This window comes from Pollachius pollachius (genome assembly GCF_949987615.1).
Source record: "Pollachius pollachius genome assembly, chromosome: 12".
In the NCBI taxonomy this organism is placed as follows: domain Eukaryota; kingdom Metazoa; phylum Chordata; class Actinopteri; order Gadiformes; family Gadidae; genus Pollachius; species Pollachius pollachius.
The window spans coordinates 575,888-602,526 of NC_136945.1; the positions used below are offsets into that span (position 1 = coordinate 575,888).

At 52.1% G+C, this 26,639-nt stretch overlaps 1 protein-coding gene across 1 annotated transcript in view; it reads left to right on the plus strand.

Annotated features, from left to right (window-relative positions):
* Nucleotides 1–26,639, plus strand: part of plxnb1b (plexin b1b) — a 74,539-nt gene that overhangs the window by 40,755 nt on the left and 7,145 nt on the right. Inside the window, exons 6-32 of the mRNA XM_079747427.1 lie at nucleotides 5,056–5,184; nucleotides 5,337–5,437; nucleotides 6,442–6,574; nucleotides 8,138–8,297; nucleotides 9,029–9,137; nucleotides 9,875–9,983; nucleotides 10,368–11,405; nucleotides 11,696–11,830; nucleotides 12,448–12,564; nucleotides 12,957–13,050; nucleotides 14,457–14,626; nucleotides 15,057–15,208; nucleotides 15,557–15,662; nucleotides 15,883–16,019; nucleotides 16,234–16,410; nucleotides 17,919–18,135; nucleotides 18,343–18,585; nucleotides 18,702–18,881; nucleotides 19,208–19,356; nucleotides 19,779–19,879; nucleotides 20,271–20,488; nucleotides 20,700–20,878; nucleotides 21,547–21,613; nucleotides 22,471–22,617; nucleotides 23,800–23,965; nucleotides 25,870–25,973; nucleotides 26,097–26,181. Of these exons, the coding sequence (XP_079603553.1) occupies nucleotides 5,056–5,184; nucleotides 5,337–5,437; nucleotides 6,442–6,574; nucleotides 8,138–8,297; nucleotides 9,029–9,137; nucleotides 9,875–9,983; nucleotides 10,368–11,405; nucleotides 11,696–11,830; nucleotides 12,448–12,564; nucleotides 12,957–13,050; nucleotides 14,457–14,626; nucleotides 15,057–15,208; nucleotides 15,557–15,662; nucleotides 15,883–16,019; nucleotides 16,234–16,410; nucleotides 17,919–18,135; nucleotides 18,343–18,585; nucleotides 18,702–18,881; nucleotides 19,208–19,356; nucleotides 19,779–19,879; nucleotides 20,271–20,488; nucleotides 20,700–20,878; nucleotides 21,547–21,613; nucleotides 22,471–22,617; nucleotides 23,800–23,965; nucleotides 25,870–25,973; nucleotides 26,097–26,181 (4,723 nt within the window). The remainder of the gene's footprint in view (nucleotides 1–5,055; nucleotides 5,185–5,336; nucleotides 5,438–6,441; nucleotides 6,575–8,137; nucleotides 8,298–9,028; nucleotides 9,138–9,874; nucleotides 9,984–10,367; nucleotides 11,406–11,695; nucleotides 11,831–12,447; nucleotides 12,565–12,956; nucleotides 13,051–14,456; nucleotides 14,627–15,056; nucleotides 15,209–15,556; nucleotides 15,663–15,882; nucleotides 16,020–16,233; nucleotides 16,411–17,918; nucleotides 18,136–18,342; nucleotides 18,586–18,701; nucleotides 18,882–19,207; nucleotides 19,357–19,778; nucleotides 19,880–20,270; nucleotides 20,489–20,699; nucleotides 20,879–21,546; nucleotides 21,614–22,470; nucleotides 22,618–23,799; nucleotides 23,966–25,869; nucleotides 25,974–26,096; nucleotides 26,182–26,639) is intronic.

Genomic DNA, 26,639 nt, shown 5'->3' on the forward strand with positions numbered 1-26,639 from the left:
AAATGAAACCTATGCTACATTAAAGCTCAGTTTACTGCACTGTGATTTGCCCTGGTGCCTGAACCAGATACTTGACATCTCTTCTTCGACGCAAGTTCCTCAATATTTGGGGTCAGGCTCTGAGCTGAGGAAATCCTCAGGACTGAGTGAAGGTGTTCATCAGTGAGACAACTCCTGTGTGATGTTTTGTTCAACTTCATTACAGAGAAAAGTTGTTCACATAGGTATGTGCTACCAAACATAGAGAGCATTTGAGCAACTTGAGCACGCAGCTGGGGCATTGTGTCAGGGATGAAACGTGGAAAATGGAAAATGGAAAATGTGCAGCACCAACAGAGTCATACTTCGACTTGAGTGTGTCGCTGCATTGGAGTTTGATCAGCTCCATTTGGAGGTTGGTTGGTGCGCTTTCCACGTCTACGGCAAACGGATTACTGAGCAGTTCAAAACTACTCTTTCGGGCTTCAAAGTCGGCAAATCGGCGTGTGAAGTCGGCGCTAAGTATGCCGAGCTTTTCAGCAAATTTTGCACTTTGGAACACAGAGACCTGCTTTCATAGTTTGGCAGCACGGGAAATGGCCCAGGTTTTCTCGCAGGATTTGCATCTCCCACAGGCGCAGTTTGGTTTTAAATGCCTTCACCGCAGCGTGCATGGCAGTGATCACATGATCCCGCCCTTGAAGCTGCAGGTTGAGCGCATTGAGATGGCTTGTAATGTCACACAGAAACGCCCATTCACACCAAAACCCTTTGTCCCGGAGCTCTGTTGTGTCTTTCCCTTTGCTTTCCATGAACTGACATATTTCCTCACGCAACTCGAAACATCTGTTCAGCACCCTCCCCCAGCTTAGCCACCGCACCTCTGTGTGATAGACCACATCACCATATTCCGAACCAATCTCCACCAGAAAGGACTTGAATTGACGGTGATTCAAACCTTTGGCCCTAATGAAATTAACTGCTTGTGTTACAGTTGTCATTACGTGATCCATTTTCAAAGCTTTGCCACACAACGATCCCTGGTGTGTGATGCAGTGATACACTGTCAGCTCACCTGCGCCGTTCACCTCCAGCATCTTCTCCCGAATCCTGCCCACCAATCCATTCTTTTGACCGCACATCGCAGGCGCCCCATCCGTTGTTAGTCCCACAAGTTTATCCCAAGGCAGACCCATTTCATTCACACATTTGCACACCTCATCAAAGAGATCCTTCCCGGTAGTTGTGCCGTGCATTGATTTCAGTCCTAAAAGTTCCTCTGTAACGCGCAGGCTCGAGTCAACTCCGCGGATGAAGATTGACAGCTGGGCCGTATCTGATGTGTCATTACTCTCATCCACAGCGAGGGAGTATGCGATAAATTGTTTTCCCTTTTCCGTCAGCTGTTGTTGTAAATTGGTGGAGAGCTCACATACACGATCAGCAACGGTGTTTCTGCTCAGACTGACGTTTAAAAAGGCTTGTCTTTTATCTGGGCACAAGACATCGCAAACTTTTAACAAGCAGTTTTTTAGAAATTCTCCCTCGGTAAAGGGCCGGGCGGATTTAGCAATCTCCTCCGCCACAATGAAACTGGCCTTTACAGCAGCATCACTTTGTATTTTGGCTTTAACAAACATAGTCTGCTGTGACATCAAACTTCGTTTCAACTCCACTACCTTCTGTAGCTTCTGTTGAATGTTCATATCCTTGTACTTGTCTTGATGTCTCGTTTCATAGTGCCGTCTTAAATTGTACTCTTTCGTGACAGCCACATCTGCTCCGCACACAAGACAGATGGGTTTGCCCTTCATATCGGTGAACATGTATTCAGCCTCCCACCTCTCTTGAAAAACCCTGTTCTCAATGTCCACCTTCCGTTTAGCCATTTTTTTTCGGGGAAAGCGACAGGTAGCTAACAAAAAGTTAGCTAAAACACTTAGGTCACTTCAGGTGATAAACAGTATGCGGCTGCTGCAGTAAACATTCTAGACTAGAGCGCTACAGGTAGTGGGGGCTGGGCTCGCGCTTGCGGGCCTCGATTGACGTATACCAGCGCAGCGGCAGTGCATTGTGGGACTTGTAGTTTTAACGCTGAAATGCGATAAACCGGCGGGCCAGTTCTGATAGACATTAGATATTATCTGGCGGGCCAAATTAAATTACGCCTTGAGTTTGACAGCTATGGTCTAAACGTATGTTTGTGTGCAATGTCGTTCTTTTTTTGTATTTTGTCCTTATTGCTCTTGTGTCTTTAACTGCGTGTCCAGCTCTGCATGTGCTCGGATGTCTTGTAGGAAGCCTTTCCCACCATGGTCAGGGTTAAGGTTGGGGTGAAATTAGCCTATTGAGGCCTCATCTATTTAGTTATCCTTTTAATAGGAAGCAGTACCAATGGCATGGCCCTATTGTTGCCATCATGATGGTCTTATGACAGCCCCTGCTCTGTGCCATCCGTCCCAGAGTAACAGTTTAGCTGCTGCCATCGCATCCACAGCCCATGGACCGTCTCCATGACCCGACACGGAGAGAACAGCCCTGAGAAGGTCCTATCACTGCAGTCATGAGAGGGACAGAGGGGGTGTGTTGTGGCTGTGAGGGAAGGTGGGTCCCAAACAGAGCAGAGCAGAGGTCACTGTAGGGTCGTGTGAATATGATGCGTTTCATTCAGGGTCAGTTAGAGGTCAGAGAGGAGACCAGAGGAATGTCCTGTTGGCATGCTGTGCAGCATGAAGGCCTGAAATGTGTAGTTTAGGGGGACAACTGTCAACTCCTACCTCTGGTTCCATGGGCTTGGTCTGCTGGAGCACGTCCAGACGTTGGCGCTGAAATCCTGAGGCATGCTATACGCATGGAGCAACAGTGGCACAGACAAGGCCCCAGATACTCTGTTGGTCAGTGGATCTGCTCACCTGATCGTCAGACAAGGCCCCAGATCCTCTGTTGGTCAGTGGATCTGCTTACCTGATCGTCAGACAAGGCCCCAGATCCTCTGTTGGTCAGTGGATCTGCTCACCTGATCATCAGACAAGGCCCCAGATCCTCTGTTGGTCAGTGGATCTGCTCACCTGATCATCAAACAAGGCCCCAGATCCTCTGTTGGTCAGTGGATCTGCTCACCTGATCATCAGACAAGGCCCCAGATCCTCTGTTGGTCAGTGGATCTGCTTACCTGATCGTCAGACAAGGCCCCAGATCCTCTGTTGGTCAGTGGATCTGCTCACCTGATCATCAGACAAGGCCCCAGATCCTCTGTTGGTCAGTGGATCTGCTCACCTGATCATCAGACAAGGCCCCAGATCCTCTGTTGGTCAGTGGATCTGCTCACCTGATCATCAGACAAGGCCCCAGATCCTCTGTTGGTCAGTGGATCTGCTCACCTGATCATCAGACAAGGCCCCAGATCCTCTGTTGGTCAGTGGATCTGCTCACCTGATCATCAGACAAGGCCCCAGATCCTCTGTTGGTCAGTGCATCTGCTCACCTGATCGTCAGACAAAAGGCTGCACTGGATCAGCAGGTTGCCGGTTTGGTCCCCTTGTCGTGGGGTTCCTGGTCAAGGCACCTAGCCCTAACTGCTACCAACGAGCTGGCTGTCCTCTTGCATAACCCCGACACCGTCGTCTGTATATGTATAATAATGTATTTTAATAATAAAATAATTGAATGTGAGAAAATGATTTTGAAGGCCTGTGACCGGCCATTGGTCTGAAAAACAAAAGTCAGAAAGAGAGAAATTAAACCAAAGAGGAGTGGAGATAATCGAGACAACATCCACCTATCTATTATGTCAGCAGACATATAATGGCCTCTAGGGAACTTCGTTCACAGCTTGTGGACAGACTCACAGACAGTTGGCCCTTTGTGGCTGTTTAATCAATGGCTGCCTGCGGGCTGGACCTCAGCAGCAGCAGTAGAATGGGCACAATGACAGCCATTAACCCTGTTTCAGACGTTTCTTAACCACATTGCCTGCATCGCTGCTGGCCACGGGCAGGCATTATGAAAAGCAACAGTGTTGGCTCCTTGATACATGCGGTCCTCATCGCTGTACTGGTTTCACGAACAGCCCTAAATAGGGTGTTCTTTCATGGAGTCATGACACCGGAGGCTGTATGTGCTGGTGGCAGTGGCTTATTGACAGTGATGATGATGCTGATTGTCAGCTCTTTGACACAAGAAGACAGGGTCAATTCATTACCACGGCATTGGTGGCAAAACATCAATATTCTGGGAATGTCAGGGTCTATGATTGAAAATAAAGAAGTCCAACCCCATTCACCCAAGCATTGCAAAAGCGTTTGGATAGTCTTTTCAACGTTTATATTGTCGAGTTCAGCTGGTGAATGTGGTTGTGGGAAAACAGAGGATGGTTGTGTTTTGACTCCTAGATAACATCTCTTTCTATATAAACTATTTCTCTTACTGTGCTGTGGTTTCCGACCCTCCCCTCTCTGTTTCTCTTCCTGGTCAGGATGTAATGGTATAAAAAGCTGGTCTTGCTCCACACGGTTCCCCACATATCTTGGTAGATACTACTGTATTTTCTTTCCTCTACGTCTTCACACAAACCATCACTGTGGCCAAAAGCTGGCAAATATTTAGCATTCATTACACACAGGATGCTCCTAGAATCACCTGAACCGTTCCTTGCAATGCAGTGGAAATCTGATAATCTGAACAGTAAATGTCTGCAACAGAATGAAATTTAAATTTCATTCTCAAATGTTTTACAACAAATAGCCAGTGAGCAGGTGTTGTATCTTAGCTCATCCTCGATTGTCTTGGTTGCTCAGAGATTTTTTGTTTCTGTGTTTACAACGTGGCACAACGCAGTTCTCGTGCGATAGACAAATAGGCCAGACACACTGACCCTCAATCTAACAATAACATTAATACTAGTATTATAGCGCTCTGAGCCAATACCCCACAACACAACCCATCACAACAAGGCGCCTTTTCATTACCTTGATTGCAAGTGAATCCATATTGATTGACATAACTGCGAGTTGTGCACACACACAGTGGGATGAGGAGGAGGATGAAGATGATGATGATGAGACTGCTGTTCCCCAGGTGTACCTGGGACCCAACGGCGAGGTGGAGGAGTACGCTGTGGTCCCCGTTCAGGCCAACACCCCCATCAGCTCAGACCTCATTCTGGACCAGAAGGAGGAGCACCTCTTCATCATGACCTCCACCATGGTGCGCACCCACACACACACGCCATCAAATGGTAACAAACACGCACACACACACTATCAAATGGTAACACGTTGGCACAGGCACACATTATCACATACACCTTAACACAGGACCACAAACTGGTAACATGAGATGGACCTTATGTTTCCCAGCTCCAGAAGAGGCCTGTAGCCGAGTGCCACAAACACACAGACTGTGATTCCTGCCTGCAGGGCCATGACCCGTACTGTGGCTGGTGTGTTCTGGAGGGCAGGTGAGTTCAGTTTACTGTCAAACACGCTGTGGTGAACCAGGGTTTCGCAATTGCTGTTTCCGGATAGAATCGGTGGCAGGTCCATGGATTTGTGATCCAGACTGTGGCAAGCGATCACTTGTGGCTGTCAAGAACCCAAAGCAGCAATAGACCTTCATATCGTAGTCTGATAAACACTGTGTCACTGTAACACTAATCATGGGTCTGCTACTTGAATGTCGCAGGGCCCGGGTAGAAGCCTGAGCTAGTGAAGGTATATCCACTACCAGGGCCCAGGTACAGAGAGGAAGTAGACCCCTAATCGGCGTCATGAGGGACACTGTGGTTATCCAGCAATGACACATCCGTGAGAAGGGTCTAACGTGTGGTTTGACTTGTAGTGTTGAGTCAGTCCGCAAACACATTGACAAATTGAAGGCGGTCATTTTATTATCACACCTTCACATGCTTGAAAGAAAAAGACATTGCAACTACTTTAAGCACTATTATTCTGATGCCATAAGGACCAGGTTGAAGCGACAGGTGATGGGGGCTATTTCCAGTCCACTTTATGCCACTTTATAGACGGCAGAGCTCGCTGCAGTATGGATTCACTCTGCAGTCTGCATTACTAGAATCTCTTCATGGTCGCGGTCTTGAACTGTGCGTGCAGTGATCAGCGACTACTTCAAATGGTTTCATGAAATGAAAAAGAGCTAAAACGGTAAAAAAGGTTCGCCATGGGAAATGTATCCACAAGGGAAGCTCACTTAGGCCTGTAATGAGCCGCGGAAACATCATCCATTTAGTGTATATCACGTATCTGTTTTGAGTGCAGTGTGTTTCATACCTAGCAAAAGTGGCGTTTGTCTTGCATTCGTCAGAGAACATAAGCAACTAGCGAGGACGAAGATGAGGGTTCCATGCCAGGTGTGAAAGTCTGACTGGGATTTACAATATTTACAATAAAGTAGCGTCGGAAACGCGTCCCTATACCCACAGCGTGTACCCATGTGTCCCTGCAGCTGTGCGCTGCGGTCTGAGTGTAAACGCAGCGGCCAGGCGGGCCAGTGGCTGTGGAGCTTCGACATGGAGCAGCAGTGTCTGTCCGTTCAGGACCTGCACCCCTCCAACATCAGCCGGGACCAGAGTCGCATGGTGAGCGCAGACACGCGAACACACGCACACAGACACACAGCACGCACACAGACAAACAGACACACAGACACACAGACACACAGATACGCACACAGACACACAGACACACAGACACACAGACACGCACACAGCACACACACAGACAAACAGACACACAGACACACAGACACGCACACAGACACACAGCACGCACACAGACAAACAGACACACAGACACACAGACACACAGACACGCAGACACACAGACACACAGACACACAGACACGCACACACGCACACAGACACACAGCACGCACACAGACAAACAGACACGCAGACACACAGACACGCACACAGACACACACACAATCACACAGACACGCAGACACAGCACGCACACAGACACACAGCACGCACACAGACAAACAGACATGCAGACACACAGACACACAGACACACAGACACACAGACACGCACACAGACACACACACAGACACACACACAATCACACAGACACGCAGACACAGCACGCACACAGACACACAATCACACAGACACGCACACAGACACACAGACACGCACACACAGACACACAGACACACAGACACACAGACACACATACACGCACACAATCACACAGACACGCACACACAGACACGCACACAGACACACAGACACACAGCACGCACACAGAAACGCACACAGACACACAGACACGCACACAATCACACAGACACGCAGACACAGACACACACACACAGACACAAACACACAGACACGCACACAAACACACAATCACACAGACACGCAGACACAGACACGCACACAAACACACAATCACACAGACACAGACACAAACACACAATCACACAGACACACACACAATCACACAGACACGCACACAAACACACAAACACACAATCACACAGACACGCACACACAGACAAGAACACACACCGAAGCGCTCACTCACAAACACGCAAACAATCACACAGACACAGACACGCACACACAGACACGCACACAAACACACAATCGCACAGACACGCAGACAAACGCACAATCACACAGACACGCAGACACAGAAACGCACACACAGACACGCACACACAGACAAGAACACACACCGAAGCGCTCACTCACAAACACACAATATAGTCTTTGGAGCGCAGAACTCGACAGTGTGTGTGGACATTTGAAATGAGAGATTGTTTTGTGTTTATAGGGTGATGCCTCGAGCATGTATTCTAATCCCACGCTTTCTTTGAGGTGTTATTATTGGCTAAAGAGCACACAATAGTGAAAACAATAATTTGTCCCTGAACGAGACTCCCAGGCATGATGGCATCTGTGTGTATGAACACAGCTTACTCCAAAAGGTTTCAACAGGTTACCAAAACCCACACTACAGCTCTGCCTCACACACACACACACACACACACACACACACACACACACACTCACACACACACACACACACACACACACACACTAGCCTTTATGAGGTTATAGACAAGATGAGAGTTGGAGCTCTGTCCCGGCCTGTCGCTCTGGACTGCTCATCACTGTCTCACGCCCTACTAGATCTCCCTGTTGGTCCCGGGCCTCCCATTCCTGGGGGAGGGCGAGTCCTACTCCTGCCTGTTCCAAGACGGCTCCAGCACCGCCGCCACCACCACCCAGACCGGCGTGGCCTGCCGCTCCCCGGACCCCTCCAGGGTGCCCCTGGTGCAGCCGGGCCAGGGTGGGTGATGGGCAGCACTGAACTCTTCAGCTCCACAGAGTCGGGCCGTCTTGCATTTCCTTTTGTGTGTGTGTGTGTGTGTGTCTGTGTCTGTGTGTCTGCCAGTCTGCTCTCCAGCCCTAGTGGTGGTTAGTGAGCAGAAACAACAGTTCTGCTGTAGGGGGTACTAGGGGGGTTGTTAGCACTGGCTCAGGGCACTTAATTGGTTTCGGTAAGTCACGGTTGTGATGATGCAAGTAGATCAGTGGGCTCGAAGAAATAATTAAGGCGTACATTTGTAAACATGGGAACACAAGTGCAGTCACGCAATGGTAATCTTAATAGGCCACGTCAGCAGGCAGGACTCTCTGTCTCTGTGTCTCTCACTCTGTCTGTCTCTCTCTCTTTGTCTCTATTCATTTCCCTAATTGTGCTCTAATCTCTTTTATCTTTCCTTCTCTATCACACACACACACACACACACACACACACACGTACACACACAGGTCCTTGAGTGGCCTGGATACCGGCCTAGGTTAGCATTAGTTTTAGCATTAGCCTAGCAGGTGACGGACATACATCGGGTCGTGGGAATCAAAACACTACTCTTCAGGAGAAGAGTTGTGTTGGTAAGCTTTAGCTGGGGGTTAGCTAAAGGGTCATCGTAGCAGTAGGCCTGTGCCGCTCTAGCCCAGGTTACAGGGGACCTTGATGGTAAGCCTTTAATGAGTCTCTCTTCTCACCCGCTGTAGACTCCATCACGGTCACCTTGTCCGTCCGCTTCGGCGGCGTGAGCGTCACGCAGAGGGACTTCACCTTCTACGACTGCACGGCCGTCAAGCAGCTGTCAGGCAGCATGCCGTGAGTACCCCCCACACCCTGATTTACGGCCTTCTGTCTGCACAGCCCGGCCGCCCAGCTCCATCCGGCCTCTGTCTACACCTCTGTCCTGCATCTGTCTAGACCTCTGTCCTGCCTCTGTCTAGACCTCTGTCCTGCCTCCGTCTACACCTCTGTCTTGCCTCTGTCTAGACCTCTGTCCTGCCTCTGTCTACACCTCTGTCCTGCATCTGTCCTGCCTCTGTCTAGACCTCTGTCCTGCCTCTGTCTAGACCTCTGTCCTGCCTCCATCTACACCTCTGTCCTGCCTCTGTCTAGACCTCTGTCCTGCCTCCGTCTACACCTCTGTCCTGCCTCTGTCTAGACCTCTATCCTGCCTCTGTCTACACCTCTGTCCTGCCTCTGTCTACACCTCTGTCCTGCCTCTGTTTCTGCCCGCCAGGGGATGGTTGCTATTGGATTAATTCACAAGGCGTCAAACGTCACATCTTCACCCACTCTATCGCTGTCTTTCCCACTCCGTCCAGTCGGTCAATTCCTCCTGTCTACATGTCCCTCTAAAGGATACTCTGCTCCGAGATGTAATTATGGGAGTCTCTGTCGTTCTGTGTTTTAATCAACCTTGGCTCAACCTTTCCCTGCCTCCGCCCCCTCTTCCATGGCTCTTATTTATTTCCATGTGCTCCTCCTTTCCAGTAGAACATTATTACTCTGCTGTGCCCACTGGATGACATCTCCAACCACTCCCTCTCCTCTAGGTGCCGTGGTTGCGTAATGAGTCGCTGGGGCTGCAACTGGTGCGTCCATCAGCACCTGTGCACCTACAAGTCCAGCTGTGAGGAGGGTGTGGTCATCTACAACCAGCATGTGAGTGGGACCTGGGTAGCAGCTGCTAGCAACTACAGCTGAGAGCCGTTGAGATGCCCCCTGTGTTTTAAGAACAGGAGTTTGGCTGGGGCTAGTGGACATATTTTTTGTGGTTTGACAAGAGAGCATTTGAGTCCACCATTGTGTATCCATTGCCCTCAACGTTTCAGGATGTGCAGACATCAGTCCGAACAAAACACACAATCAGTAACACCATGACGCTGGCTTATGTGTTATACAACGCTGCATTTTGAGTTGCATTTCCACCTTTGAGTTGGGTCGTTTGGTCATTATTTTACTTTGCCCTTTTGCTTTGATTTTTGTCCCACTCCCTCCCCCAATCCCTTCTCCCCCTATCGTCTCCTCAACCTCCTCCTCTCCCAGTTTAAACCTCCTACCTCAGCTCCGCCCACAAACAGACCCCCTCCTGTTTCCCCCACCCTGCCGGCTGTCCCGGCAACGACAACCACCACCTCCACCACCACAAGCACCACCACCTCCACCACCACCTCCACCACCACCACCACCACCACCACCACCACCCCCACCACCACCAGCAGCCCGGTGACCACCCCCATCGCCCCAACCACGGCGACCCAGGCTCCTCCCACCACCACTGGTCCCACTCTGGGACCCACCACCCCGGCCCCGCCCACTACTCTGGAGCCAGGGGCTCCGGCACAGACCACAGCCGCCCCCCCGGCCGTCGTGCCCTTGCCCCCCGTTCCCACCGCTCCGCTCACCGCCCGGGGCCCCGAGCCCCCCCTCGTCCCGCCGGAGGAAGATACCGCCACCCGGGGGCTCGCCGCCGTAGCGACCGGCGAGGGGAGCGAGGGGCCGGCCGCCACACCCAGCCCCGCCGCCGTCGCCGTGGAGACGGAGCACGAGCCCGTCACCGGGGCGGCTCCGGCCCAAGAGGCACAGCAAGGGCCTCCCACCGAGACGGCCCCCGGCGGGCCCCCGAGCTCACCGCCAGCAGAGGCTGCGTGGGGCCCCGGTCCCACGGAGGCCCCCGGGGCCCGCGTCACCGGGGGCCTCTCCGGGCTCCGCCCCCTGCCCACGCCGTTCCCCGTGGGGGAGCCGCCCGAGGCCGCAGTCGAGGAGGAAGAGCGGGCGGGGCAGGGCCCCCCTGCGCCCACCCTCCGGGCCCCGCCCGCCGACGGAGCCCCAGCGCTGCTGCCCTGGGCGGAGGAAGAGGACGACGAGGAGGACCGCAACCATGGGCTTTCAGAGGGAGAGGCGGGGGAGGACGCCAGCGTGGGCGTGGCCGGAGACAACGACACGGTCAGCACCTTCTCGGCCGCCGCCCTGCTGTCGGGGGACGGGGAGGGGGGCCGCGACCCAGCCGCCTCCTTCCCGCGCCTGATGGACACGGACTCGGAGCCCGACTACCAGTATGATGTGAGCGATGGCTTCCTACCGGTGAGTTCAGCCCGATGCTCCTCGTCCTCCTTCCTCTTCCTCCGCCGCTCCTTCATCCCTGTGTTGGGGCCCTCCCCTCGTCCCCTTGGCTTTCTCTTTCATTTGGGATCTTTTTGTGTGTCTGCTATAGATCACCAACACAACCTCTGATGTGGTTCACCACTGCACTGGCTTCATGTTGTTGGCTATCACGGCTCTAAGGGTTCGGATTCTGCATTCTGAAGGCTGGGTTCATCGTGTGTGTGTGTGTGTGTGTGTGTGTGTGTGTGTGTGTGTGTGTGTGCGCGCAGGGGGACGAGGGCTCCTACGTCAGCGTGGGCTCCTCCGCCTGCCCGTGTGTGGAGAAGGTCCAGGGCTCATCGCTGCTTCCTGTCCAGGTGGAGAGGAAGATCACACTGGTCGCCCGCAACCTGCACCTCTACCAGGTAGACACACACACCACTACAGTGACAAGAGTGACAGACACACACACCACTACAGTGACAAGAGTGACAGACACACACACCACTACAATGACAAGAGTGACAGACACACACACCACTACAATGACAAGAGTGACAGACACACACACCACTACAGTGACAAGAGTGACAGACACACACACCACTACAGTGACAAGAGTGACAGACACACACACCACTACAATGACAAGAGTGACAGACACACACACCACTACAATGACAAGAGTGACAGACACACACACCACTACAGTGACAAGAGTGACAGACACACACACCACTACAGTGACAAGAGTGACAGACACACACACCACTACAATGACAAGAGTGACAGACACACACACCACTACAATGACAAGAGTGACAGACACACACACCACTACAGTGACAAGAGTGACAGACACACACACCACTACAGTGACAAGAGTGACAGACACACACACCACTACAGTGACAAGAGTGACAGACACACACACCACTACAGTGACAAGAGTGACAGACACACAATTCTGTTAACAGGATATATGAATTGTATCATCGGGGCGTAGTGTGTGTGTTCCCTGAGGGTGGTTTTGTGCGTGCAGGACAAGGACTACCAGTGTGTGCTGGTGATCGAGGGCCGGACGGTGGTGGTGGACGCCTACGTGGAGACGGATGAGTTCAACTCCTCCATGTTCTACATCACCTGTCAGCAGCACAAGGTCAGCACGCTCCACCCTGACCCCGGGGACAGCACGCTCCACCCTGGATCAGGGTGGAGCGCTTCTCTTTACTTTGAATACTTGGAATTAATCTATTCATTTTAATATTGTTGTTTTGTATATTATTTGTATTTCATTTTTGTTTGAATATGACTTCTAACTTTTGATTTGAGGGTAATTTTGTGCTTTTTTTAAGTTCAACTTCTGGTGACAAATTTGATGAATTGATGGAAACCGGAAATTTACATTTGACAGTCAGGCTCTCAATAAAAGACTTGGCTACTAAATGTCATCGGAAAATCTTAAAAATAATAAATCTCAATAAAACAGTATCAAATAGCGGAAGATCCTCCTGGTATGGGGAGGTGACTAACATGTGGTTTCTTCCTCAGTATTCCTACACGTCGTTGGAGGAGGAGTACAACGCTCTAGTGTACGTCAAGAGAAGGGACACCTTCCATGTGGACAGCGCTCCGTATCTACGTGGTAAGCCGGACAAAGATGGACTTTGTATGTGTTTCACCACTAAGTCCCACCGAGGGGTTTTCTCATAACAAATAGACCAAAAAAATATACACCCACCCAGACACACAACAATCAGGAAAGCTATCGCACCCAGATTAGGTCCCCCTCTCTGTCTCTGTCTCTCTCTCTCTCTGTCTGTCTCTCTCTCTGTATCTGTCTGTCTCTTTCTCTCTGTCTCAGTCCGTTTCTCTGTCTCTTTCTGTCTCGTTCTGTCTGTCTGTCTTTCCCCTCCCTCCCTCCCTCCCCAAAAGACACTTTACTGGCTAAGCGTTGTCTAACCCTGCAGTGTAACCATCACAGAGAGACCAGCATTGTCTAACCCTGCAGTGTAACCATCACAGAGAGACCAGCGTTGTCTAACCCTGCAGTGTAACCATCATAGAGAGACCAGCGTTGTCTAACCCTGCAGTGTAACCATCAGAGAGAGACCAGCGTTGTCTAACCCTTCAGCGTAACCATCACAGAGAGACCAGCGTTGTCTAACCCTGCAGTGTAACCATCACAGAGAGACCAGCGTTGTCTAACCCTGCAGTGTAACCATCACAGAGAGACCAGCGTTGTCTAACCCTTCAGCGTAACCATCACAGAGAGACCAGCGTTGTCTAACCCTGCAGTGTAACCATCACAGAGAGACCAGCGTTGTCTAACCCTGCAGTGTAACCATCACAGAGAGACCAGCGTTGTCTAACCCTGCAGTGTAACCATCACAGAGAGACCAGCGTTGTCTAACCCTGCAGTGTAACCATCACAGAGAGACCAGCGTTGTCTAACCCTTCAGTGTAACCATCACAGAGAGACCAGCGTTGTCTAACCCTGCAGTGTAACCATCACAGAGAGACCAGCGTTGTCTAACCCTGCAGCGTAACCATCACAGAGAGACCAGCGTTGTCTAACCCTGCAGCGTAACCATCACAGAGAGACCAGCGTTGTCTAACCCTGCAGTGTAACCATCACAGAGAGACCAGCGTTGTCTAACCCTTCAGTGTAACCATCACAGAGAGACCAGCGTTGTCTAACCCTGCAGTGTAACCATCACAGAGAGACCAGCGTTGGCTAACCCTGCAGTGTAACCATCACAGAGAGACCAGCGTTGTCTAACCCTGCAGTGTAACCATCACAGAGAGACCAGCGTTGTCTAACCCTGCAGTGTAACCATCACAGAGAGACCAGCGTTGTCTAACCCTGCAGTGTAACCATCACAGAGAGACCAGCGTTGTCTAACCCTGCAGTGTAACCATCACAGAGAGACCAGCGTTGTCTAACCCTGCAGTGTAACCATCACAGAGAGACCAGCGTTGTCTAACCCTGCAGTGTAACCATCACAGAGAGACCAGCGTTGTCTAACCACAGCCACTCTATGCCCTCAGTCACGCTTTACAACTGCTCGGCGGGCCGGGCCGATTGCAGCCGGTGCCACACGGTGGACAGGAAGTACGACTGCGTGTGGTGCGGCGGCCGCCGGGCCAGCTGCCTCTACTCCGAGTCGTGCGGCAGCGAGGCCATCCAGCAGACGTGCCCCGCCCCGCTCATACACAACGTGAGTCTGCACGCGCATGCACGCATGCACAGACGCACACACGCACGCACGCACGCATGCACACTGGCTGAACCAGACGCAGCACTGAGCACCACTACACACGTCCCACAGGCAGCGCTTTGATCATTACTCTGCCCCCTGAAGGAATGGTTTAATCACTGTACAGCTAGTCCAACAGCAGGAGAAACATGTTGCTAACTATATTTGCACTTGTTTGCCATCTGCTGGCCGGTTGCCCGTATGGCACGGTCTGTCTTCTGGGGAATCGCTATGGCCGTAGCTCTACTCTGTGGCATTGCCTAGAGTCGTCAAAACATCAAAAGAAGATCAATCCAATGTTACATGCCTATATTACAGGCTGGTGTGATAATGTAATTCAGCAGCTGTCCAGAGCTGTTTTAAAGCCTTATTCCTGCACTCCGGCCCTCAGATCGAGCCGCTGTCTGGCCTGCTGGAGGGCGGCACACAGGTCACCATCTGGGGCTCCAACCTGGGTCAGAAGGCAGAGGACGTCCTCCACACCGTCAGGGTGGTCAGCGTGCCCTGCACCGTCATCCCCGGACTCTACCAGATCTCAACCAGGTAGGCCGGAGACTAGCCTGGCCGGAGACTAGCCTGGCCGGAGACTAGCCTGGCTCTGGATGTGTGGGTTGGTGGGCTGTAAGAATATTTAAAAAAAAAAAAAAAGTCGGACTACCCTTTTTTAAATTTGTAATGTATTTGTTGAACTTTTAATTACTTTCATGGAAGTTGATTAATTGCAAAATTCATTAGATTTATTTTGTGCTCTAGAGAGAATCTAAAACTATGTGTGCTGCGTCAAAGCTGCAGAAAGGTTAGCATGTCATGAATGAATTGCTGAACATACAGGGGGCATTATTGAGAACATGACCCAGTCCACTGACGGAACACACTCTGTCTGCTCTCAAGGATCGTGTGCAAAACCCAGGCCAGTGGGGGGGAGAAGGTAGGCCAGGTGTCAGTGGAGGTCAGCGGAGGAGAGCGAGGCCTATCCAGCCAGATGTTCAGCTACCAGGTGATGAGCCACACACAATGCCCACATGCAGTTATATGCAGCGCTAAAGATGTCCTTTACAAATGACCACGCCCTTTCAATCTACTCAGACCACAGGAACCCTTATGTTCACTGCTGGACCAAATGGACCCTGCTTGACCCTGCTTCAATTGTTGGTTTTGATAACAATCTGAGCTATTAACTATTATCAAATAACGACCCTGAACTCTGCCCCTCCCAGGACCCCTTTGTGATGGGCGTTTCCCCAGAGAGGGGGCCCAAAGCAGGGGGGACAGCGCTGACCATCACGGGGCGCCACCTGCTGACCGGACGGGCCTCAGGCCTGACCATCACCGTGGGCGGGGTGCCCTGCAGCATGTGAGCGCCACAGGCCGTCAGCCCAGCGCACGCGCTCACTGACAACCCTGCATGCACGTTGTGAACAGCAGGGCTTCAAATTGACCATTCAAACGCCTGTTTAGACTTCAGCGATCACAAGTTCTTCTTTTGTGGCTCCTTTCTCCTCAACCCAACCTCCCGCTCTCCCTTCCTTTCTCTCCTTCTCCTTCCCCTCTCCCCCCCGGCCTCCCAGTGCGTCTGAGGTGAAGGACGCCAGCGTGGTGTGTGTGACGGGCGCCAGCAACCGGAGCGGGGAGCAGCGCGTCACCCTGCACTACGGGCCCAGCCAGCGCCACCTGCACAGCAGCCCCTATCACTACACCGCCAACCCCAACATCACCCGGGCATCCCCCGCCAGCAGCTTCCTGAAGTACGCCCCTGTGTGTGTGTGTGTGTGTGTGTGTGTGTGTGTAGAGCCTCTTGCCAAAATGCGCCGCGGCACCGGCTGCCTCGCAGACCGGGGGACGCTCTCCTCTTTCCTTCCTGCCACACTTCTGGACATTGGGCCACAAACATCCTGTGTTTGGTCGCACAAGGGTTGGACGGCAACACAACACATGGCGTTTTCCTCTCCCTTAAGCTCAGGCTATTGTCGTTGTTCCTTGATCCCAGTTCAGTCTCGAGGGCTTCAGAGGCCACGTCGTAGAACAGCCTTCTGAATGGCTAGGAAGAGCCCTGGAGCCTGAACACAGAGCAGGGCCCCAACAGGGGCAGCGGGGCCCCAATGGGCAGCTATTGGGGCCCCAATGGGCAGCTATTGGGGCCCCAATGGGCAGCTATTGGGGCCCCAATGGGCAGCTATTGGGGCCCCAATGGGCAGCTATTGGGGCCCCAATGGGCAGCTATTGGGGCCCCAATGGGCAGCTATTGGGCCAGCGTAAACCGATACAGAGATGTAGGGAAAGAAAATCTAACCCCGGTGTCTCCCCTCATCATAGAGTAGGGGGCTAACCCCGGTGTCTCCCCTCATCATAGAGTAGGGGGCTAACCCCGGTGTCTCCGCTCATCATAGAGTAGGGGGCCAACCCCGGTGTCTCCCCTCATCATAGAGTAGGGGGCTAACCCCGGTGTCTCCCCTCATCATAGAGTAGGGGGCTAACCCCGGTGTCTCCCCTCATCATAGAGTAGGGGGCTAACCCCGGTGTCTCCCCTCATCATAGAGTAGGGGGCTAACCCCGGTGTCTCCCCTCATCATAGAGTAGGGGGCTAACCCCGGTGTCTCCCCTCATCATAGAGTAGGGGGCTAACCCCGGTGTCTCTACTCATCATAGAGTAGGGGGCTAACCCCGGTGTCTCCCCTCATCATAGAGTAGGGGGCTAACCCCGGTGTCTCCCCTCATCATAGAGTAGGGGGCTAACCCCGGTGTCTCTACTCATCATAGAGTAGGGGGCTAACCCCGGTGTCTCTACTCATCACTAGAGCAGGGGGCTAACCCCGGTGTCTCTACTCATCATAGAGTAGGGGGCTAACCCCGGTGTCTCTACTCATCATAGAGTAGGGGGCTAACCCCGGTGTCTCTACTCATCATAGAGTAGGGGGCTAACCCCGGTGTCTCTGCTCATCATAGAGTAGGGGGCTAACCCCGGTGTCTCTACTCATCATAGAGTAGGGGGCTAACCCCGGTGTCTCTGCTCATCATAGAGTAGGGGGCTAACCCCGGTGTCTGTACCACTCATCACTAGAGCAGAGGGCTAACCCCGGTGTCTCCCCTCATCATAGAGGAGGGTCCGGGCCACATCCCACCATGCACTGCCATGGTCCCCTATTCCTCCCCGGTCTCTCCCACGCCAACACAAACACATCCTGCTATGTAAAGCGCTTTGGGTCATTTGAAAGTGCAATGAATGAATGAATCCTTCTCTGTCTGTGTGGCCCAGTGGAGGACGCCTCATCTATGTGTGGGGCCACAGCCTGGACGTGGTGCAGGAGCCTCGCATGGTGGTGACCATCAGCCAGACCCAGAGGAGGAGGAGGAGGAGGAGGATGAGTGAAGGGGGGGGGGAGTCGCGAAGAGAAGGAGGCCCACTCAAGAGGCTGATCAGAATGGTAGCAGACCCGCTCTGTTCCAGCGACCCCCTCTGCTATGTCAAACAGGTGTGTGTGGGGGTGTGTGTGAGGCCCACGTCAATTGGTTTTATTACGATGTTAAGAGACAGTTTTTATCTACAGGTTATTGGACCTGTACTACTGTAGAAACAGCGCCACCTCTGGTCAAACGTTATATTGATGCCTCTTTCCAAAAGCCCACTGGAGCCCATAAAGTGTTGGGATTTGGCGTTTAGTGACTGGTCTCTCCTGTAGTTCACGGAGCGCTGTGAGGTCAACTCCTCCTCCCTGATCCTGTGCCGCTCGCCGGCAGTGGACGAGTCGGTGTGGAGGTCAGAGGTCACCGTGGAGTTCCTGCTGGACAACCTGCGCTTCCCCTTCAGCCTCCTCAGCACCGAGGCCTTCCTCTACCAGCCCAACCCCCTGCTGCACCGCCTCAACCAGCAAGAGCCCCTCAAGGCCTACCGCTATAACCCTGGCAGCTTCATCCAGCTGGAGGTGAGTGTGGGAGGGTTCCAGTTAAAAATGAAAGGACGTGTTGTCCCTGGTCTTGTGAGCTCCTAGGATCAAGTGTAATATAAATGACTCTTTCTCCCTCTGCTCTCCTTGCCCAGGGCGAGAACTTGGACCTGGCCATCACCAAGGAGGAGGTGGTGGTCCTGGTAGGCGAGGGGGTGTGTGCAGTCAAGACCCTCACCAGGAACCACCTGTACTGCGAACCCCCGCCCCAGCAGCCCGGCCCGGGACCCCACGGCAAGAAGCGCGAGGGCTCCGACAGCCTGCCAGACTTCACGGTGAGCTCTACCTGCTGTGGCCCTAACCCGGGGGCCCTAGTACGGGGCCCGCCCAAAGGTGCAGCCCACACAGGAAGCAGCTGCTGCAGCCTGGGGCCAGGGACCTTTCTTTATCAACATTTCGTCCAGTAAAGGTCCCTTGGAAACACGTGGGAGACTGGAATACCGTTCACACGTTCACACGGTCAATGGAGTTGCACTATGATGGAATAGACCCATGCCCGCTTTTAAAGTGGGGAACCGTGAACTCATTTGCTTTTGGTTTGATTTTTGCTTGGTGTTGAAACTACAGAAACCGTCTCTGATTTGAACAAGGTGTGTTTCAGGTCCAGATGGGCAACCTCAACTTCACTCTGGGCAAGGTCCAATACGACACCATGAGCCTGGCCACCTTCCCCATGGAGGCGCGGATTGGAGTGGGCGTGGGGGCCTCTATCGTGGCCCTCATCGTCTTCATCATAGTGCTCATCTACAGGTTTGTGTCTCTCAGGTTTCATGGACATGGAGGAACATCTTCCACATGTTGGTGTGAATGGTTCTAAGATATGTTTACATTGGGAAAATGTTAACAAGGTTGTAAGGAATGTTTTGAATATGGAATTCCCAATAGCGATCATAAAATGTATCTTCGGATCATTGAAGATGTGATTAAAAGGATCTTTGAATGATGACAATTTATTTGCAGCAAGTAAGAAGGGCACAACAACAAATTGGTTTATTGGAAATCCTCCAAGGCTGGCCTTGGCCTCAAATGGTTCAATAAATGTTAAATATATCACTTTATTATTTCTATTCTGTATCCATCATGTTATCCACTTGTGAAAACTCTATAAAACGTGTTTAAAAGATGGTAGTTTCCTGATCTGCAGCGGTTTCTCTCCCCGCTGGCGTGTCCAGGAGGAAAAGCAAGCAGGCCCTGAGGGACTACAAGAAGGTCCAGATCCAGCTGGAGAACCTGGAGACCAGCGTGAGGGACCGCTGCAAGAAGGAGTTCACAGGTGAGGACGCCTGAGGCTGCCAGGCCCCTCATTGGCTGAACCGGGGAACACGTAAACCCACACGCCCCTGTGCAGGGTCAGTCCGCAGGGCCTGGTATAGTCCTCTATATCGTCCTTGACGATCAGACCACTGAGACCATTCATGTGTGATCAAGTGAGACCTTCTAGCTGAAATGATGAGGAAGAGGTGACTGTACAGGGAGAAGGCCATTTAATGGAAGCCTCTCTTCACTGACCAATACAAATATACACCAGCCTGCTCATCCTTACATTGTCCCGTTCACTTTAGACTTCATCCTTTCTGAAGTCCTCTCTCTGGCTGGGTAAATGCTTTACAGATAGTTGAACGTGATTCCTTCTAACCAGCCCCCTCTTTCCCCTGCTCCTCCAGATCTCATGACGGAGATGATGGACATGTCCAGCGACCTGGTGGGCTCGGGCATCCCCTTCCTGGACTACAAGAAGTATGCCGAGCGCATCTTCTTCCCCGGACACCGGGAGTCGCCACTGAGGCGCGACCTGGACGTGCAGGAGTGCCGGAGGCAGACGGTGGAGCAGGGCCTGGTGCAGCTGTCCAACCTCCTCAACAGCAAGCTCTTCCTCACCAAGGTACGCCACGTTGAGCTGTCACTCCGTCGCCATGCCGACCGTGCCCTGCTTCTTTTCCAGAATGAAGGATAGCATAAGGATACGGAACGCTTCACGTTGCGCTCCTCTGCACGGGAGATAGGACTCTGTCTAAGAATGCAGCCGCATGCTGTACCAATGATCCTGTTTCTACGTCCTGAATGATATGGTTTTTTTTCTCCACTCTCACCAGTTCATCCACACCCTGGAGGGCCAGAGGACCTTCTCTCCCAGGGACCGCGCCTATGTGGCCTCCCTGCTCACCGTGGCTCTGCACGGCAAGCTGGAGTACTTCACGGACATCCTGAAGACCCTGCTCAACGACCTGGTGGAGCAATACGTGGCCAAGAACCCCAAACTCATGCTGCGCAGGTGTGTGTGTGTGTGTGTCCTGTGGCCTTTTAAAATGCATCCTAACAGATGGTAAGGCAAGTTTATTTATATAGCACTATTCAGACACAAGGCCACTCAAAGTACTTTACATGGTCATGAAATACAGCAGGATTAAAATACATCAAGTATAGAATACACGTAAAAAATGTGAAAAAAAAAATATGAATAGAAATATAACATTTTAATAAAATAGAAATGACGGTTGAATGAAGGTTAAATGGGAAACAGAAAAGTCTTCCGACTTGATTTAAAGGAGCTGGGAGGAAACCTTGTTAGCGGGGGCCTGCAGGGCTGTCTTGGTAGTTTCATGTTTACATAATGATGTATGGCTTTAACAATGTGATCAAGCTTTTACAATTGTCCAAATAAGCAGTTCATTAAATGGAACTGTTTATGCGTTTTCTATTAGAGAACATTGTAATTACGTAGTAATCAGTGATTGTGAAGGTAGGTCTCAACAATTTTGAGTTTATTATAATAATGACTATTCTACACCATTAAAAGTTGCAGGCCGTATTGGTAAAGAATCATTTTGCTTCTTGGGCCAGCAGCAGGCCTCAGGATATAACACACTAAAACATTTACTGTACTATTTGATTTGCTCCGGCCAAACTTAAACAGTTTGCTTCTCTCTCCCCTCATGTTAGAACGGAGACAGTGGTGGAGAAGTTGCTGACCAACTGGATGTCAATCTGCCTGTATGCCTTCCTGAGGGTGAGTTCTTCAGACTCAGGCCTGATGCCTTCCTGAGGGTGGGTTCTTCAGACTCAGGCCTTATGCCTTCCTGAGGGTGGGTTCTTCAGACTCAGGCCTGATGCCTTCCTGAGGGTGGGTTCTTCAGACTCAGGCGTGATGCCTTCCTGAGGGTGGGTTCTTCAGACTCAGGCCTGATGCCTTCCTGAGGGTGGGTTCTTCAGACTCAGGCCTGATGCCTTCCTGAGGGTGGGTTCTTCAGACTCAGGCCTGATGCCTTCCTGAGGGTGGGTTCTTCAGACTCAGGCCTGATGCCTTCCTGAGGGTGGGTTCTTCAGACTCAGGCCTTATGCCTTCCTGAGGGTGGGTTCTTCAGACTCAGGCCTGATGCCTTCCTGAGGGTGGGTTCTTCAGACTCAGGCCTGATGCCTTCCTGAGGGTGGGTTCTTCAGACTCAGGCCTTATGCCTTCCTGAGGGTGGGTTCTTCAGACTCAGGCCTGATGCCTTCCTGAGGGTGGGTTCTTCAGACTCAGGCCTGATGCCTTCCTGAGGGTGGGTTCTTCAGACTCAGGCCTGATGCCTTCCTGAGGGTGGGTTCTTCAGACTCAGGCCTTATGCCTTCCTGAGGGTGGGTTCTTCAGACTCAAGCCCGATGCCTTACTGAGGGTGGGTTCTGTGGGGTAAAGGAACGATGCACAGGGTTCACCTCATCAGCATAGAGTTCAGAGTAGGGAACAAGGAGGTCATGTTGGTCAACAGATTTTGAGTTTTTTAATTTAGTTTTTGTAAAGAGCCGTCTTTTGTTACCCTTAGTTGGTGACTCTGCTGGGGAGTCTCTCTACATGCTGTGTGTGTGTGTGTGTGTGTGTGTGTGCAGGACTCGGCGGGTGAGTCTCTCTACATGTTGTTCCGGGCCATCAAGCACCAGGTGGACAAGGGGCCTGTGGACGCTGTGACGGGCAAGGCCAAATACACGCTAAACGACAACAGACTGCTGCGGGAGGACGTGGAGTACAAGACTCTGGTGAGACACGTTGATAAATATCATCAGGTCTCACACTGAACGCCTGCTGCCAGCCAATCAGGCATGAACCTGGCATGAGCAGCCACTGCATATCAACCAGCAGCCAAACTCTACCACCTCTTCATTCCGGAACATGAATACTGGTCTCCCCCTTTGGTTGACCTTTCTTCTGCATGCACCACGGTGTGTTTGCCGCAGAGGTGCCGTATCTATCTCTGTAAGAGCCGGAGAGAGGTAGCGGCTCATTTTATACTTTATACGGTGTGGGTGGATGTGTGGGGCTGTGTCTGAGCAGCGCTTCATTCTGATGTCCGTGTCCCAGTGGGGGTTAAGCTCAGTCTAACTCCACTTTGTGTGGAGCCTTTCATGTAGAATACCACTGGTTGAAATGCTCATACACAACGACGGTACTAACAAACAATCACAAAGTTGCTATTGGTTGTAACACACCCCCCCTCCTTCTAGAAGACAATTTTTTTTTGCGCAAAGTTAGTGTTTGAATTCCAGCTAATCAGCACGTCAACTCACACGCTAACAACGGCGCTGTGGAGCCGCCCAGTAACATAGTACTCAGCTGTTGATTGGATGTCTTTTGGAGATTTACGAACAGTACTGGCTATTCAGTTCTGCTCAATGTCACTTCCAAGCAAAAGGAGAAAAGAGAAAGCCTTTCATTTCTATTTATGGGTTAGGATTATTCAAAAGTTGTCATGATGCATGTGGTTATTCTGGGGATTGACAGAAAATAACCCATATCGTGATAGATATCTTTATGGAGATATGAAATTACCCATATCGTGATACATATCGTTATGAAGATATGAAATGACTCATATTGTCACTCATATCGTTATGGAGATATGAAATGACCCATATCGTCATACATATCGTTAGAGATATGAATTGACTCATATCGGGATACATATCTTTATGGAGATATGAAATGACCCATATTGTCACTCATATCTTTATGGAGACATGAAATGACCCATATCGTCATACATATCGTTATGGAGATATGAAATGACCCATATCGTGATAGGAGATTTTGTCCATAGTGCAAAGCCCTAACCAATGGTTACTACGACCACAACCCTCTTGGTCACCCTTTCCCAACCCTGACTGGTTCAGAGGCCAGGGCACTAACCACCGGCTGTGACCGGCTGCTTCGTCTCCCCCCAGAATCTCAACGTGTTGACCCAGGGTGGAGGGGTGAACGAGAGCCAGCCACTGCCCTCCAAGGTGCTGGACATCGACACTATCAGCCAGGTGAAGGAGAAGCTCCTGGAGCAGGTCTACAAGGGCACCACCTACTCCCATCGGCCCCATGTGGACTCACTGGACCTGGGTGAGTTCACCCACTCACTCACCCACTCACTCACTCACTCACTCACTCACTTCCACCTCACCTCCACCTCACCTCCACCTCACCTCACCTCACCTCACCTCACTCCACCTCACTCCACCTCACTCCACCTCACTCCACCTCACCTCACCTCACCTCACCTCACTCCACCTCACTCCACCTCACTCCACCTCACTCCACCTCACTTCACCTCACCTCACCTCACCACACTCCACCTCACCTCACTCCACCTCACCTCACCTCACCTCACCTCACCTCCACCTCACTCCACCTCACCTCACCTCCACCTCACCTCACTCCACCTCACCTCACTCCACCTCACCTCACTCCACCTCACCTCACCTCACCTCACCTCACCTCACCTCCACCTCACCTCAACTCACTCCACCTCACCTCCACCTCACCTCACTCCACCTCACTCCACCTCACTCCACCTCACCTCACCTCACCTCACTCCACCTCACCTCACCTCACTCCACCTCACCTCACCTCACCTCACTCCACCTCACCTCACCTCACCTCACCTCACTCCACCTCACTCCACCTCACCTCACCTCACTCCACCTCACCTCACTCCACCTCACCTCACCTCACCTCACTCCACCTCACCTCACTCCACCTCACCTCCACCTCACCTCACACCACCTCACCTCACCTCACCTCACTCCACCTCACCTCACCTCACCTCACTCCACCTCACCTCACCTCACCTCACTCCACCTCACCTCACTCCACCTCACCTCACCTCACTCCACCTCACCTCACCTCACCTCACTCCACCTCACTCCACCTCACCTCACTCCACCTCACCTCACTCCACCTCACCTCACCTCACCTCACCTCCACCTCACCTCACTCCACCTCACCTCACCTCACCTCACTCCACCTCACCTCACCTCACCTCACCTCCACCTCACCTCACTCCACCTCACTCCACCTCACCTCACCTCACCTCACCTCACTCCACCTCACCTCACCTCACCTCACCTCACCTCACTCCACCTCACCTCACCTCACCTCACTCCACCTCACCTCACCTCACCTCACCTCACCTCACTCCACCTCACCTCACTCCACCTCACCTCACTCCACCTCACTCCACCTCACTCCACCTCACCTCACCTCACCTCACCTCACCTCACTCCACCTCACCTCACTCCACCTCACCTCACCTCACCTCACTCCACCTCACCTCACCTCACCTCACTCCACCTCACCTCACTCCACCTCACCTCACCTCACCTCACTCCACCTCACCTCACCTCACCTCACTCCACCTCACCTCACTCCACCTCACCTCACCTCACCTCACTCCACCTCACCTCACCTCCACCTCACCTCACTCCACCTCACCTCACCTCACCTCACTCCACCTCACCTCACCTCCACCTCACCTCACTCCACCTCACTCCACCTCACCTCACCTCACCTCACCTCACCTCACCTCACCTCACTCCACCTCACCTCACTCCACCTCACCTCACCTCACCTCACTCCACCTCACCTCACCTCACCTCACTCCACCTCACCTCACTCCACCTCACCTCACCTCACCTCACTCCACCTCACCTCACCTCCACCTCACCTCACTCCACCTCACCTCACCTCACCTCACTCCACCTCACCTCACCTCCACCTCACCTCACTCCACCTCACCTCACCTCACCTCACCTCACCTCACCTCACCTCACCTCACTCCACCTCACCTCACCTCACCTCACCTCACCTCACCTCACTCCACCTCACCTCACCTCACCTCACCTCACCTCACCTCACTCCACCTCACCTCACTCCACCTCACCTCACTCCACCTCACCTCACCTCACCTCACTCCACCTCACCTCACTCACTCACTGGTCCCAGCTCATCAGACTTGTTGGTTTCAGAATGGCGGTCTGGTGTGGCCGGTCACCTGATCCTGTCGGACGAGGACCTCACATCCGTTGTCCAGGGCAACTGGAAACGCCTGAACACACTCCAACACTACAAGGTCTGTGTGCATCAATGTAATGTACTGCCCATACATGCACAAGTGTACACTTAACACACAATGCACTTTTGTCTCATTTGGTGTGTAGTTGTAATGCTAGTTTTGTTGTTGTCTGCTCATCAGGTCCCGGACGGTGCGACTGTGGTGCTGGTTCCACGCCACACCAAACACATTCACCACGACAACCATGACTACGTGGCGGGAGAGAGTAGGTCCCCAGGAGGGCCGTGTGATCTCTGTGATAGTAACGGGTCCCCTGCGGAGGCCATACCCTCTGAACAGACCTCCTCCAGCCACAGTCTGTGGGGTTATTTACTTCATGTTGACGTAGCCAAGCACCAGGCACAGCAGTCAATGCGTCTTCTGTGTGTGTATAGGTCTATGCTTTAATGTACCAGGGCACGTCGAGTAGACTTATCTTCACTAGCTCAGTCTTCTACCTGGGCCCCCCCATGATGACACATCATTAATGGCTGAATTGAAAATAACATATACCAACTAGTAATGCGCGATATAAACGATAAACGATATAAACGATACAAAAATGGCCTACGATAGAGATTTTAATTCTATCGCTCTATCGCGATAATGCATGTTGATGACGCAAAATACAATGTTTAATTTTTGGTTTGGTGCAATTCCTTTTCACATTGCAATTTTCGCAAC